Consider the following 14,490-nt stretch of genomic DNA (forward strand, 5'->3'; position numbering starts at 1 on the left):
GTGCATGTCTCTGGCTGTACCACCTAGTATCATCCAGTCTCTCCCCTGAGCTAGGTGCAACAGCCTGAAGTGTTTAAAGTAAGATGTATAAACAGTAAACAATAAGTTAAACTGAAAATACAACATCTCTGTTCTCTGCAAAAGACAAACTAAATGACCTGATAAATGCAACGTTATCATGACCTCTGCCGGCCATTTATCACCACAGAAAGCTGCTCCCTGCCTGGCTTTAGCTAATATACGGTAGTTAGCCTGAAGAAACAAGGCAACGTTACGGTTCAGAGCCGCGGCGCTGGAAGCGTAACACTAATCTACAGCAGCAGTCTTATCCACCACTCTCTCGCCTGTACTACTGGAACTGACTGGGAAATCACAGTTTTCCCAAACTTGCGATCTTAAAGAGCAATGTGCAGGTTGGACACCCCTATACAGCATAGTGTATATTAATGATAAACAACTACATTTTCAAAACTGGAGGAATATATAACCGCCATAAACAATATTTTGAGATAAAATTGTAATAAAATAACTTCCGCATCTATCTATCACTGACCGGAAGTGACGTAACGCGAGGGAGTCTGGTCAAGTTCATGCTCAAATTACAATGGACGTGGATGAAGAAACCGAGCTCTCCTAAGTTGGCGAGCATGCCTATGATGGCCCACAGGCCTATAATTATGAGCCTCCTAGGAGAGACAGAGGTCAGGGGGAGATTAGGGGGGGGATCAGGGGGAGGAACAATGGGCAGAAAAGAGAAGTAGAGTTGCGAACCAGTGGCGAATAGGGCAAGTGACTTGGTGAGTTACTGTGTAGTATGGTGGCTAACTCTGGTTCATCTAGGCTAGTACATTGGTGTTATACAATAAATCTGCTTTAGCAAACATACTTTCGACCTTGTTTTAGTTTAAACATACATATAGATTGTCTTAATTTAAGCCAGCAACGTTTTGTCTTGTGATATTCTACAACCTAAGATTTTAATGCTCAGACAGCTGTGGAGTCCATCCAAGCCATGGATGTATTAAGAGAAGCAGGTTAGCACTAGCACAGAATCGTTTTGTTGGCTAGGTGCTTGTGCGGACGTTGTGAGGCTATGGCGTCAGCGGTGGACAGCATGTGTTGTCGAGAGGTGGATGCCTACTGGGCACTAGTTGAGGGTTTAGTCCCGGCCACAGACATTACCTGCCTGACGCTCCATCCCGTTCTCGCTGCAGGTAGCATACCTCAACTTCAGGCAGGAGTATGGTCCTCTCCAAGCCAACAGACCACAGTATGTTTAGATGAGAGTAATTTATAACACTATTATATTATACACTTCTGTTATAGTCGTCAGTTTTCTACACAAATAAACTATCAAAATAATGTACATACTGTAACTACTTATATATAGCCATATTCTACTGCTCTTTATACTATTCCTCTTGCACATACAGTACACTTATTCTTACGTTACCGTTTCTGCACTACAATGGTACTGTTACCACACTGCACATATCTGTCTATATGGTTCATACTGAATATCCATATTTATTCTGTTTTTCTTATATTCTGTTAATACCCTGCATATATATCTATATTCTTACTAATATGTTACTCCTACTACATTGCACATATCTATACATGTTGTTCATTACTTACTTACTTATACATATTTGATTTTGTTTCACTTCTGGTTGGACACAAACTGCATTTTGTTGTCTTTGTACTTGTACTCTGCACAATGACAATAAAGTATAATATAATCTAATGTGCATTATTTATGCTGAGGGATTAGCAGATTTTTCAACTCTGATGTGCATACATACCTTTATGGAATAAAATAACTGAAAATGTTACATCAAATAAGTCTATCACTCAATATCAACATTGCACCCCTATCATTCTCTAGGCAATTCCCATACACAGCCTACAGGCAGGTGGTCCGATAGACATATGGGTTTCTGGGCAGGGAGATCAGGAAGGCGATACCAGCTTGTGTTGTGGCCGCAATCAGGAGGCAGCTTCCAGAGGAAGGGAGGCAATCAAATATATTTTGTTTTCACAAAATGAACACAATCACAAAGTGTCTTGTTGTATAAAATGTATTCATATTTTCATTGATAGTAACTAGGAGTGTTGGGCAAGTTACTTCCAAAATGTAGTTCATTATAGATTACTAGTTATTGTCATTTCAGAGTAATTAGTTATATTACAGTCTCTGAATTGTAATGCTTTACACTACTTTTGTATTACTTTAGTTTGACTTGGCAGGTAGCTTGTGAATTTCACCACCAGATCAATAAAGTCTCATCTTTATCAACTTTAATACATCATAACAAGAGTTCTCTCAAGACACTTTACAAATAGAGTAGGTATAATTTACACTATAATTTGGAGATGTTACACTATAATTTACAGGGACCCAACAATTCTAGTAATTCCCCCAAGAGCAAGCATTCAGTGCGACAGTGGCGAGGAAAACCTCCCTCTCAGGAAGAAACCTGGGACAGACCCAGGCTCTTGGTATCACGGTGTCTGACGGTGTCAGTTGGGGTGTGATGAACAGTGGCAATAATAGTCACAATAAAGATAATTGAACTACGACTATAAATAGTAGTTGCAGTAGTTCATGGTGTAGCAGGGCGTTACAAGACGTAGCAGGGGACTGCGGCGACAGCTGCAGCCATGATTTAGGGGCCACCCAAGTCCAAGGAAAACTGCTAAGCGAAAAAAAAATAAAAATAAAAGATTTGCACAACATCACATAGTCAGTGGTCACAACACATACAACCTAACACAACCTAATAAAGTCCAGTATGAAATGTCTTCTTCCTACCATTAGAAGTGATTTGTAAATGTTTATGTGTCATATACAGCGAATGATAGATGCAAGTTACACTACCTGATGAGCTTTGCAGACATCTGATGTTGCACTATGACCCACGACGAAGCAATAATGGCCCAGGATCCTGTAGAGAGAAGCCCTCTGTCAGGTGCATCTATCCCTTCATTACTGGCTGCACGCTCTGCCAAAATCTGAAAAACACGGAGGTTCAAAATCACTCACAAAAATAGGATACAAGCTTAGTTACCAACTGGATCAGTAATAATAAAAAAGAGAAATAAAACCAAAGCAGCTCTGACGTGTCAAAACCTCTAGTGGCAAAATCTAGGAGATTTCAGCATATTGATTAATAGATCAATTTGGACTTTGTAAATTACCAGAGAGTAGCCTACTGGGATACAAAATTGTGCGGGAGAACAGTCAGAATTGAAATGCAGGGGAAACTGGAGTTTTGTGCTAGCTAGCTGCCTGCCAACAGCTCATAGCTAGCTTAATAAAATGCGGGGAAAACGAGGGTGTTTGTGCTAGCTAGCTAGCTGCCTGCCAACAGCTCATAGCTAGCTTAATAAAATACGGGGGAAACGGGGGTGTTTGTGCTAGCTAGCTGCCTGCCAACAGCTCATAGCTAGCTTAATAAAATGCGGGGGAAACGGGGGTGTTTGTGCTAGCTAGCTGCCTGCCAACAGCTCATAGCTAGCTTAATAAAATACGGGGGAAACGGGGGTGTTTGTGCTAGCTAGCTGCCTGCCAACAGCTCATAGCTAGCTTAATAAAATGCGGGGGAAACGGGGGTGTTTGTGCTAGCTAGCTGCCTGCCAACAGCTCATAGCTAGCTTAATGCAAACTGCATTGATTTCAAGGCAGACAATTACGAAAACCTGTTCTAAAGCTCTCTCTCTGTATACTCAAGCCCTGACGCTAGGAATTTGCAGTCAGCGCATTTTTAATCCAGATGAGGGAATGATTTCAGACGCAATTTTAGCTACTCCTGTCATCAAATCATCAGCTACCGAATGTTTGCTAATACAATAGCCAAGCTAACATGTATGTTACTAGTTAGATGGTGGATTGCCCAATACATACACGCTCAAATCACTTCTTTATTCTGAAATTATTAGACTAAAACATTACGAAATCAGCCAAATTAAGAGTTACAAGAATTAAAAGTAAGACTTACTCTGCTAGGAGCTCTTTTCGGTGCATGGAATTTCTGCAAGTGCTAGCACTTGGTCCTCCAATCATGCCCACGCCAGATTCAGGTGAAAGCCTTGATGGTGGTGGACTTGATTCCATCACCGAGGGAACAGCATCTGTAATCAGCCTCGCATGGTCCTTACTCCAAAATCCCATCCGAGACTCCAACAAATCTCCAGGTCTATAACTCTTCAGGTCTATAACTCTAAGTGAAATGAGCGCCACAAACGACCGAGAGTGTGGTGACAGACGCGGCAGTGAAGTCTGCTCACTTCACCTGCACAAAACGAACCCAAAAACGAAAAACCTTGCTTTTCCTACAAGGAAAATTATGTACATGATTTCCTGACAGGCTGGACTTTGTGCAACCAGCACAAACACAATAATTTACCATTATGACTTACATAAACTTTCTCTATAGCTCTCTCTCTCACCACTGTAGAGTGAGAAGAAACCTATTGTTTACCTCTGCCTACGTCATATGACGCGTTGCTAGCGGGAAAGGCTATTTCAGAGCCTAGCTTAAAAATGGGCACCCTTTCATCAAAATTTCTGCTTTAGGGTTTGTGTAACATAGCAATTTCTACTTATGTGTTTTTAAAAGACCTCTTCAGACAACATTAAGTATTAATTCAGTTATGAATTCAACCTGCACATTGCTCTTTAAGAGGCCGGTGGGTCCTCTAACTCTTTGCCACCATTCACCATACTCGTCCTTAGTGCTGCTATCTCTGACTGCATACAATCAGCCAATCAGAGCTTCAGCGCTAAGGCTGGGCTACAGATTAGGTGTCCCTAAAGAACCTGTGTATCTAACAGTAGTTTACATTAATTGCACGCAAGTTTTATTTATACCGTGTATTCTCCGTGTAAATTCATGCATCGAACCGTGACGCCCGTACCGCTTTGGTTCAATACAAATCCATGTACTGTTCCACCCCTAGTGCAAACTGCAAACTAGTAAAATAAACGTAAACACTGTATTTATATGCCCTAACACCTCTTTAAAGGTCAAGAGGTCGTTTTACTTGAACTACGAGTATATGAATGTTCATATTTTCTCAAGATATTGTCCCAGAGACCCCAAATTTGGCACACACATGTGTTGGACCTTGCGGAACAAGGTCCAGCATCATTTAAAGCCAGAAAGCTATGCATTTGAGAAAAACAACACAATAAGGGGATTTCGGCCTTTTAGGCTTCTCAGGCTTGGAAAGCGTATGTAAAATAGGTGTGTTTTTGGTTTTCTAAAGCAGGCCCCGTCCTGATTCTTTAGTATGTTGTTCCCGAGCTCCAGAGCATTAAACCCTAGCAATTTCAACCCTCTAGCTGAAAGCGTGCTTGTGCGGGAACACTGACACCCCCCATTGCAATTGAATGGAACATTTTCATAAGGGCCCTTATGAAAATGTTCCATTCAACATATCCAAATTTCATAGCCATAGATCATTTCAACTGTTTTTATGGGGACCATAAAACCTCACTTAAAAACATCTATGTGGAAAAACTGACATTCGTCATACTTTTGACAGGGTACTCATGATTCCACAAAGTCCTTACTGCCGTGGCAGTTTGTTTCCCAAATGGCAGTGGGACACCAGGGTCACAACATTTAGGATTACACAACCCCTGTCATAAGCACGAGGCAGGTCAGTTTTAGAATGCTCCTGCCATGTCCTGTCGGCCAATAGCATCGGACACATGACAGTCGGCCAATCGGATCTCAGACAATTACCCCCACCATCAAGTAGACCCTGAAACATGCTTCATTCTTCATCAACTGACATTCAAGTAAGTTGCTTTTCTTCTCTGTCCTGTTTTGGACATATTTGTGTTTTGGGGACGACTTTAACATATGTAGATGCTTCATATTGTGCTCTGTATGGGGTTCTGTCTGTGGTTAATGCACACTGGGTTGAGTTAATTATTTTATTTTTTTTTTCATTTAATTTTTTTTTCTTCTACACTGTTTTCATAATAATAATAATGTTGACATTTTTGAGTCAACTAAGGATGTTTTTGTGTTCCGCTTTTCTTTCTCACAGACATGACTTTAACAAAAGGAACATGTTGTTGTCCAGTATGCTTAAAAGATTATATGGCACTTTCACAACACCTGCGGCGGGCACACGGTGTCCATAATAAGGAGGAGCGGAAGTTACTTTTGAATTTGGCGACCCGGCGGGTAAACATCAGGATGGAGGCTTGTCCAGTCTTGGGCTGTACCTACCACAGCACAAGACTGGACAAGCATCTCGTAGATGGCCACAGAGAGCTGACAAAAGACGAGGTTGAGGTCAACTTGGACATGGTTAGGAGGACCAAGACCATCTCTCTCCTGGCAGAGCTGAGGAGAACCAACCCAGCTGTCCGTATTTCCACAGGGCTCGACTTTAATTCTCTTTAATGTTAAATGTGAAGCACTTTTGATCACCTTGTCATTGAAGTGTGCTAAATATATGAATTTGCTTGAAGGGAGAAGATGAGGGGGACCACATAGAGGTGCCAGGGGAGGTGGAGGAAGAGGCCCCGCAGTGCCAAGACCCCAGGTGCGTCCACAGAATGGCGGAATTGAAACAGGTGTCGACACGCCTCAGGCTAGTAGAAAGGGAGCTGAATCTCATGAGGACAAAAAGCAAGAGGCTGGCCAAGAGGCTTCGCCGCAGCCAGGCTTTGACATCTTTCAGGGTGAGTTGGGATTGCTGGAAGTTTAGAGATATACCACAGAGTGCCAAAATAATTCTAATTATTCTTTATTTATTTGATGACCAAAGACAGGAGACGCCAGCAGCAGCAGCAGCAGCACCAGCAGCAGCGACGACGAAGGAGATGCAGAGATTGAGGTGGAAATAGGGGAGGATCCACCGCAGCTGACTCCTGAGCAGCTGGGCCCTCAGCCTCCACAGCTTCCCCCTTTGACACTATGTGAACAGTGACTAACTCAAGGCCTATGTTTCTGCAGATACACAGCCCACCTCCAGTCTGTGGGGAAAACCATCACGACTGCAAACTTTTATATGAGGAACATCCAGCAGTTCCTCAAGTATTTTAGGGAAACCCCGCCTGCCCTGTCTCGTCTCACCTCCACGGAAATTGTGAGCTTGTTGCGCACGGTCACAAAGTGTCTGAGAGACATCACCAGGAATGTGGTTCTCCACCAGCTGGCCGTGAAGAGCAACAAGATGGCCAGGATTGTCTCAGCAGAGGACCTGAGGCTTTGCCAGGAGAAGGCAAAGCAGAAGATCCCAGAGCTGCTGGGTAAGTGTGCATCCTTCTTTCCAAAGTAGCCAAAATAGTCCATCTCCAACGGAAGCCTGCCTTACAATGTGTCTTTGTGTGTGTGTGTGTGATCTACAACATATCCAAATTTCATAGTCATACCTCATTTCAACTTTTTTCTACGGGGACCACAAATCCAGACTTAAAAATATCTGTTGAAAAACTGACATTTGTCATACTTTTAACAAGGAACTCATGATTCCCCAAAGTCCTCACTGCCATGGCATCTTGTTACCTAAATGGCAGTGGACACCAGGGTACCTTTCTCACACAGCGGTCAGGACAATTGGGAATACAGAACTCCCTGTCATAAGTATGAGGTGTGTCAGTTTTTGCAAAGGGTCAGGAAATACACCCTGCCTTACAAAGCGATGTGTTTTGTGTGTGTGTGTGTGTGTGTTTGTTTGTGTGTGTTTATCTTCCCCTCTGTGTGCTGATTTACTTTTTGTCTTCTCTCCCTTCAGATGCCCTGCAGGAGGAATACACGCCGGCGCTGCGATACCGCTTCTACGGCCACTTTGCGGCATACACGGGCTCCATTTATGGCCATCGCCCGGGCGTGCTGAGCAACCTCCGGGTTAAAGAGGTGGAGGAGGCCATAAAGGTCCACAAGCCCGAGGACCCTGGTTTTGTGATCTCTGTAAGTATTAAAATCTCAAATCGTGTCATGTTGTCGTCACTGCTTGTGAGTCTGTTGTTTTTGTTAATGTTTCCTCTGAAAGAGTCTTTCCGTTTTCTGTGTATTTCAGATAAATGAGCACAAAACCAACAAGGCGTTTGGGGCTGCGCAAATTTATTTGACAACCGAGGAGTTTGTATGGATGGAGAGGTGGCTACAGCTGCGGGCGGCCAGCAAGCCGGCCAACCAGCTGGTCTTTTTCACGGCTGGGAAGGGCCCGTGCAAGAACCTTTTACACCACCTACAGGTCGCGTGGGCCGAGATGGGCCTGAAAGGGAACCCTAATTTCATCGACCTCAGGACTGCTGTGTCTGCCCATGTGAGTTCTCCTAAGTCACGTGTCTGTTCTTGCTGGATTTCATTAAAACTCTGCTGACATAACTAACAGTAGCAATCTTTTTTCTCCAACCATTTTAAGGCCAAGAACAACCTTCCGCCAGAGCAGCGGAAGATGGTGGCCACATTCATGTGCCACAATACTGCCACATCGGACCGCTTCTATGCCCTCAGCCTGAACGTGGACCAGGCACAAATGATGAGGGAGCATTTCCGCCAGGCACTCATCCCCAAAACGCCAGCGCCCGGGTCATCGGAAGCCTCCACCTCCACAACCTCCACCACAAAAAAAAAAAGAGGTCTTCCAAGACGGAATCCTCCTCCAGTTCAGAGGATGAAACCCCCGTCCCCTACCAGGAGTCAGGGACCTCTGGACTGGAGGAAGAACTTGAGGAAATGGAAGAGGAGAGGAAATTCATGGAGAGGCTGCAAACAGTAAGTCAAATTCCAGGATATGTTCTTTAAAGACTCTGACCATTTTGTTACACCAAACCTCACTCTGCCTTTTGTGTTTCCTCAACAGACACCAGAGAAGGCCCTCAGAACAGAGCAGTACTGCAGGGTCATGGTCACGCTCAGTCCCCTAGAGGCTCAACGCCAGGCATCTAAGTGCGTCACTGACAGGGCAAGAAGGGCACTATGTCGTAAGAAGACAAAGACAGACCAGGAGCCATAACAGACATACACACTCAAACACACACACACACACACACACACACGTAAAGAGTTGCTTCATTGTGTTTTATATAAAGGTTAAGATTATTTTCTATAATAACATGTTCTTTTTTAGTACTTTACTATTATTTTTTATTAGATGTTCTATTTTTCTATGTTAAGATTCCTTTTTGTGTAGATGTTAAGATTCATTTTCTTATATTGTATTTTTCAAATGTTGTACATGATTATTTTTTTTCAAATACAAGTTCCTCTTTTCAAATTGTCCTTATTCACTAACAATGACACTGCCATTATAATGAGAATGATTCTCATGGACAGGTCATTTTAAAAGGTTCAAAGTTGGTTTAGTAGAGCACTCTAATCTCCCACATATCCAAATTTCAGAGTCATAACTTATTGCAAAGTGGTTTTATGGGGACCATAAATCCTCTCTTAAAAACATACATGTTGAAAAACTGACATTTGTCATACTTTTGAAAGGGCACTCAAGTATGCCCAAAGTCCTTACTGCCTTGGCAGTTTGTTGCCCAAATGTCAGTGGACACCAGGGGAACATTCTGACACGGCGGTAAGGACATTCGGGAATACAGGACCCCCTGTCATAAGTATGAAGCGTGTCAGTTTTATTCTTGCAATTGCCAACTAAGGCCAATTAGGGTCGGGAAATACACCCTAACATGCAGCTAGCAACACCATATTGATAGCATTTACTCTTTGCAAGCCCCCCGTTGAATATGACAAGGTTCCAACCCTCTAGCACTATAAATAAACATAGAAACACAATGTACTTCAAAACTGCCATTTCTCATGAACTGAGTGGAACCCAGATTCATGGCTGTCATTTCTTTTAGGAACAGACTATGAAGCTGGAACCAGGTTGCTTTAGTAGAGGACTCTCTACTGTACAACATCTCCAAATTTCATAGTCCTAGCTCATTTCAACTGTCTTCACGGTAACCATAAAACCTCACTTAAAAACATACCTCACTTAAAAATATATATGTTGAAAAACTGACATTTGTCATACTTTTGAAAGGGTACTCAAGTATGCCCAAAGTCCTTACTGCCTTGGCAGTTTGTTGCCCAAATGTCAGTGGACACCAGGGGAACATTCTGACACGGCGGTAAGGACATTCGGGAATACAGGACCCCCTGTCATAAGTATGAGGCGTGTCAGTTTTATTCTTGCAATTGCCAACTAAGGCCAATTAGGGTCGGGAAATACACCCTAACATGCAGCTAGCAACACCATATTGATAGCATTTACTCTTTGCAAGCCCCCCTTTGAATATGACAAGGTTCCAACCCTCTAGCACTATGAATAAACATAGAAACACAATGTACTTCAAAACTGCCATTTCTCATGAACTGAGTGGAACCCAGAGTCATGGCTGTCATTTCTTTTAGGAACAGACTATGGAGCTGGAACCAGGTTGCTTTAGAAGAGGACTCTCTACTGTACAACATATCCAAATTTCATAGTCCTAGCTCATTTCAACTGTCTTTACGGTAACCATAAAACCTCACTTAAAAACATACCTCACTTAAAAATATATATGTTGAAAAACTGACATTTGTCATACTTTTGACAGGGTACTCAAGTATGCCCAAAGTCTTTACTGCCTTGGCAGTTTGTTGCCCAAATGTCAGTGGACACCAGGGGAACATTCTGACACGGCGGTAAGGACATTCGGGAATACAGGACCCCCTGTCATAAGTATGAGGCGTGTCAGTTTTATTCTTGCAATTGCCAATTAAGGCCAATTAAGGTCTGAAATACACCCTAAGAAGCAGCTATCAACACCATATTGATAGCATGTGCTCTTTGCAAGCCCACCTTTGAATTTTACAAGGTTTCAACCCTCTACCACAATGAATAAACATAGAAACACAATTTACTTCAGAACTGCCATTTCTCATGAACTGAGTGGAACCCAGATTCATGGCTGTCATTTCTTTTAGGAACAGACTATGAAGCTGGAACCAGGTTGCTTCAGTAGAGGACTCTCTACTGTACAACATATCCAAATTTCATAGTCCTAGCTCATTTCAACTGTCTTCACGGTAACCATAAAACCTCACTTAAAAACATACCTCACTTAAAAATATATATGTTGAAAAACTGACATTTGTCATACTTTTGAAAGGGTACTCAAGTATGCCCAAAGTCCTTACTGCCTTGGCAGTTTGTTACCCAAATGTCAGTGGACACCAGGGGAACATTCTGACACGGCGGTAAGGACATTCGGGAATACAGGACCCCCTGTCATAAGTATGAGGCGTGTCAGTTTTATTCTTGCAATTGCCAACTAAGGCCAATTAGGGTCGGGAAATACACCCTAACATGTAGCTAGCAACACCATATTGATAGCATTTACTCTTTGCAAGCCCCCCTTTGAATATGACAAGGTTCCAACCCTCTAGCACTATGAATAAACATAGAAACACAATGTACTTCAGAACTGCCATTTCTCATGAACTGAGTGGAACCCAGATTCATGGCTGTCATTTCTTTTAGGAACAGACTATGGAGCTGGATCCAATTTGTTTAAGTAGAGCACCCTCTAATCTACAAAATATCTAAATTTCAGAGTCATAACACATTGCAAAGTGGTTTTATGGGGATTTAAAAACAGGGTATTTAGAAACGTGGTTACGTATTTGTAACTTCAGAGAAATGTTAAAAACCCCTATCTTTACAAACTGACATTTGTCATTTATATAAGTATGCCCAATGTCCCAGATGCCATGTCTGTTTGTAACCCAAATGGCAGTGGACACAAGGGGAACATTCTGTCATGGCGGTCAGGACAATTGAGAATACAGAAAACCCAGTCATAAGTATGAGGCATGTCAGTTTTTAAGTTAACCCAGACTTAGAGCCTCTCACTGGGGCTTAGGATGGACCATGGGTGACATGGAGAATGTTAACCCAGACTTAGAGCCACTTATTGGGGCTTATGGTGCTTTAAAAAAGGCTGTTTTTCATTGAACATGCAAGTTGATTTGTGGTACATGAAAACCAGCATTGAACAAAATGACTGCCAGCATGACTGCTACATCGTCAGTGGCGGAATATTCTTGTATGCGAAATATAGGAATTCAAAGTCAGAGTCCCATTGAAATGTAAGAAAAATACAATGCACGGCCAGCTTCAACATGTCCATGAGTCCGCTTCCCCAATTTCTGAATAACAGGATAATACCCTGATAAGCATACATGTGCAGTTCAACCTCCAAAAGTAATAAAACAAATGCAAGTGGAAGTGGCATGAAGATCAATCGCTTGCCATTAAAGACTGACTGGAGTAGTCACTGTGGCGCAATAGGTCAGTGCAGTTGGCTGTTAACTGAAAGGATGGTGGTTCAAGTCCACCCAGGGATGTTTTGTGCTTAAATAACAAGGAATGAGCCAACTCTGGGCACTATCCTTCTGCAGGAGAATATTGACCACCCCAAATATAACACGAGTGGCGTGCTATTATTTAAGGCCCCATCTGACAGGTTTTTGGTACATGATTAAACATTCAAGTTGATGTGATCGAGAAACCAGCAGCAAAATGACTGCTACATCATCAGTGGCGGAATATTCTTGTATGCTAAATATAGGAAATCAAAGTCAGAGTCCCATTGAAATGTAAGAAAAATACAATGCACGGCCAGCTTCAACATGTCCACGAGTCCGCTTCCCCAATTTCTGAATAACAGTCTAATACCCTTATAAGCATACATGTGCAGTTCAACCTCGAAAAGTAATAAAACAAATGCAAGTGGAAGTGTTTTGAAGATCAATCGCCCGCCTTTAAAGTCAGGCTGGAGTAGTCTCTGTGGCGCAATAGGTCAGCGCAGTCGGCTGTTAACCGAAAGGATGGTGGTTCAAGTCCACCCAGGGACGTTTTGTGCTTAAATAACAAGGAATTAGCCAACTCTGGGCACGATCCTTCTGCAGGACAATATAGACCACCCCAAATATAACACAAGTGGCGTGCTATTATTTAAGGCCCCATCTGACAGGTTTGTGGTACATGATTGAACTTTCAAGTTGATGTGATCGAGAAACCAGCAGCAAAATAACTGCTACATCGTCAGTGGCGGAATATTCTTGTATGCTAAATATAGGAATTCAAAGTCAGAGTCCCATTGAAATGTAAGAAAAATACAATGCACGGCCAGCTTCAACATGTCCACGAGTCCGCTTGCCCAATTTCTGAATAACAAGATAATACCCTGATAAGCATACATGTGCAGTTCACCCTCAAAAAGTAATAAAACAAATGCAAGTGGAAGTGTTTTGAAGATCAATCGCCCGCCTTTAAACTCAGGCTGGAGTAGGCTCTGTTGCGCAATAGGTCAGCGCAGTTGGCTGTTAACCGAAAGGATGGTGGTTCAAGTCCACCCAGGGACGTTTTGTGCTTAAATAACAAGGAATTAGCCAACTCTGGGCACGATCCTTCTGCAGGACAATATAGACCACCCCAAATATAACACAAGTGGCGTGCTACTATTTAAGGCCCCATCTGACAGGTTTGTGGTACATGATTGAACTTTCAAGTTGATGTTATCGAGAAACCAGCAGCAAAATGACTGCTACATCGTCAGTGGCGGAATATTCTTGTATGCTAAATATACGAAATCAAAGTCAGAGTCCCATTGAAATGTAAGAAGAATACAATGCACGGCCAGCTTCAACATGTCCACAAGTCCGCTTCCCCAATTTCTGAATAACAGTCTAATACCCTTATAAGCGTACATCTGCAGCTCAACCTTGAAAATTAATAAAACAAATGCAAGTGGAAATGGCATGAAGATCAATCGCTTGCCATTAAAGGCAGACAGGAGTAGTCTCTGTGGCGCAATAGGTCAGCGCAGTCGGCTGTTAACCGAAAGGATGGTGGTTCAAGTCCACCCAGGGACGTTTTTGAGCTTAAATAACAAGGAATGTGCCAACTCTGGGCACTATCCTTCTGCAGGAGAATGTAGACCACCCCAAAGATAACACGAGTGGCGTGCTAATGTGTAAGGCCCCATCCGACAGGTTTGTGGTACGTGAAAGATAACTTTATGTCATTGAACATGCAAGTTGATGTGATTGAGAAACCAGCAGCAAAATGACTGCTACATCGTCAGTGGTGGAATATTCTTGTATGCTAAATATAAGAATTCAAAGTCAGAGTCCCATTGAAATGTAAGAAAAATACAATGCACGGCCAGCTTCAACATGTCCACGAGTCCGCTTCTCCAATTTCTGAGTAACAGTCTAATAGCCTTATAAGCGTACATCTGCAGCTTAACCTTGAAAAGTAATAAAACAAATGCAAGTGGAAATGGCATGAAGATCAATCGCTTGCCATTAAAGACTTACTGGAGTAGTCTCTGTGGTGCAATAGGTCAGCGCAGTCGGCTGTTAACCGAAAGGATGGTGGTTGAAGTCCACCCACGGATGTTTGATCTTAAATAACAAGTAATGAGCCAACTCTGGGCACTATCCTTCTGCAGGAGAA

At 42.7% G+C, this 14,490-nt stretch overlaps 1 protein-coding gene, 1 long non-coding RNA gene and 2 other non-coding genes across 5 annotated transcripts; 3 read left to right on the plus strand and 1 right to left on the minus strand.

Annotated features, from left to right (window-relative positions):
• Positions 1–2,574: 2,574 nt before the first annotated feature.
• Positions 2,575–4,673, minus strand: LOC114549364 (uncharacterized). Of its 2 annotated transcripts, none has more exons than XR_003691536.1 (3): positions 4,002–4,673; positions 2,882–3,015; positions 2,575–2,696 (listed from the first exon to the last, which is right to left on the minus strand). It is a non-coding gene; the product is annotated as an uncharacterized LOC114549364 (long non-coding RNA). The 2 variants fall into 2 exon arrangements; XR_003691535.1 differs by having other exon boundaries at positions 2,575–2,699.
• A 1,928-nt stretch (positions 4,674–6,601) lies between these two features.
• Positions 6,602–7,060, plus strand: LOC114548862 (uncharacterized protein DDB_G0284459-like). Its single transcript, XM_028568848.1, has 2 exons — positions 6,602–6,706; positions 6,793–7,060. Exons 1-2 carry the CDS (start codon positions 6,641–6,643, stop codon positions 6,952–6,954), a joined length of 228 nt encoding a protein of 75 aa, XP_028424649.1. The 5' UTR covers positions 6,602–6,640; the 3' UTR covers positions 6,955–7,060.
• Positions 7,061–12,810: 5,750 nt separating this feature from the next.
• Positions 12,811–12,884, plus strand: trnan-guu (transfer RNA asparagine (anticodon GUU)). The gene has a single exon. It is a non-coding gene; the product is annotated as a tRNA-Asn (tRNA).
• A 946-nt stretch (positions 12,885–13,830) lies between these two features.
• Positions 13,831–13,904, plus strand: trnan-guu (transfer RNA asparagine (anticodon GUU)). Its single transcript has one exon. It is a non-coding gene; the product is annotated as a tRNA-Asn (tRNA).
• Positions 13,905–14,490: the final 586 nt, after the last annotated feature.

Source organism: Perca flavescens, chromosome 22 (assembly GCF_004354835.1).
Source record: "Perca flavescens isolate YP-PL-M2 chromosome 22, PFLA_1.0, whole genome shotgun sequence".
Taxonomy (NCBI): Eukaryota; Metazoa; Chordata; class Actinopteri; order Perciformes; family Percidae; genus Perca; species Perca flavescens.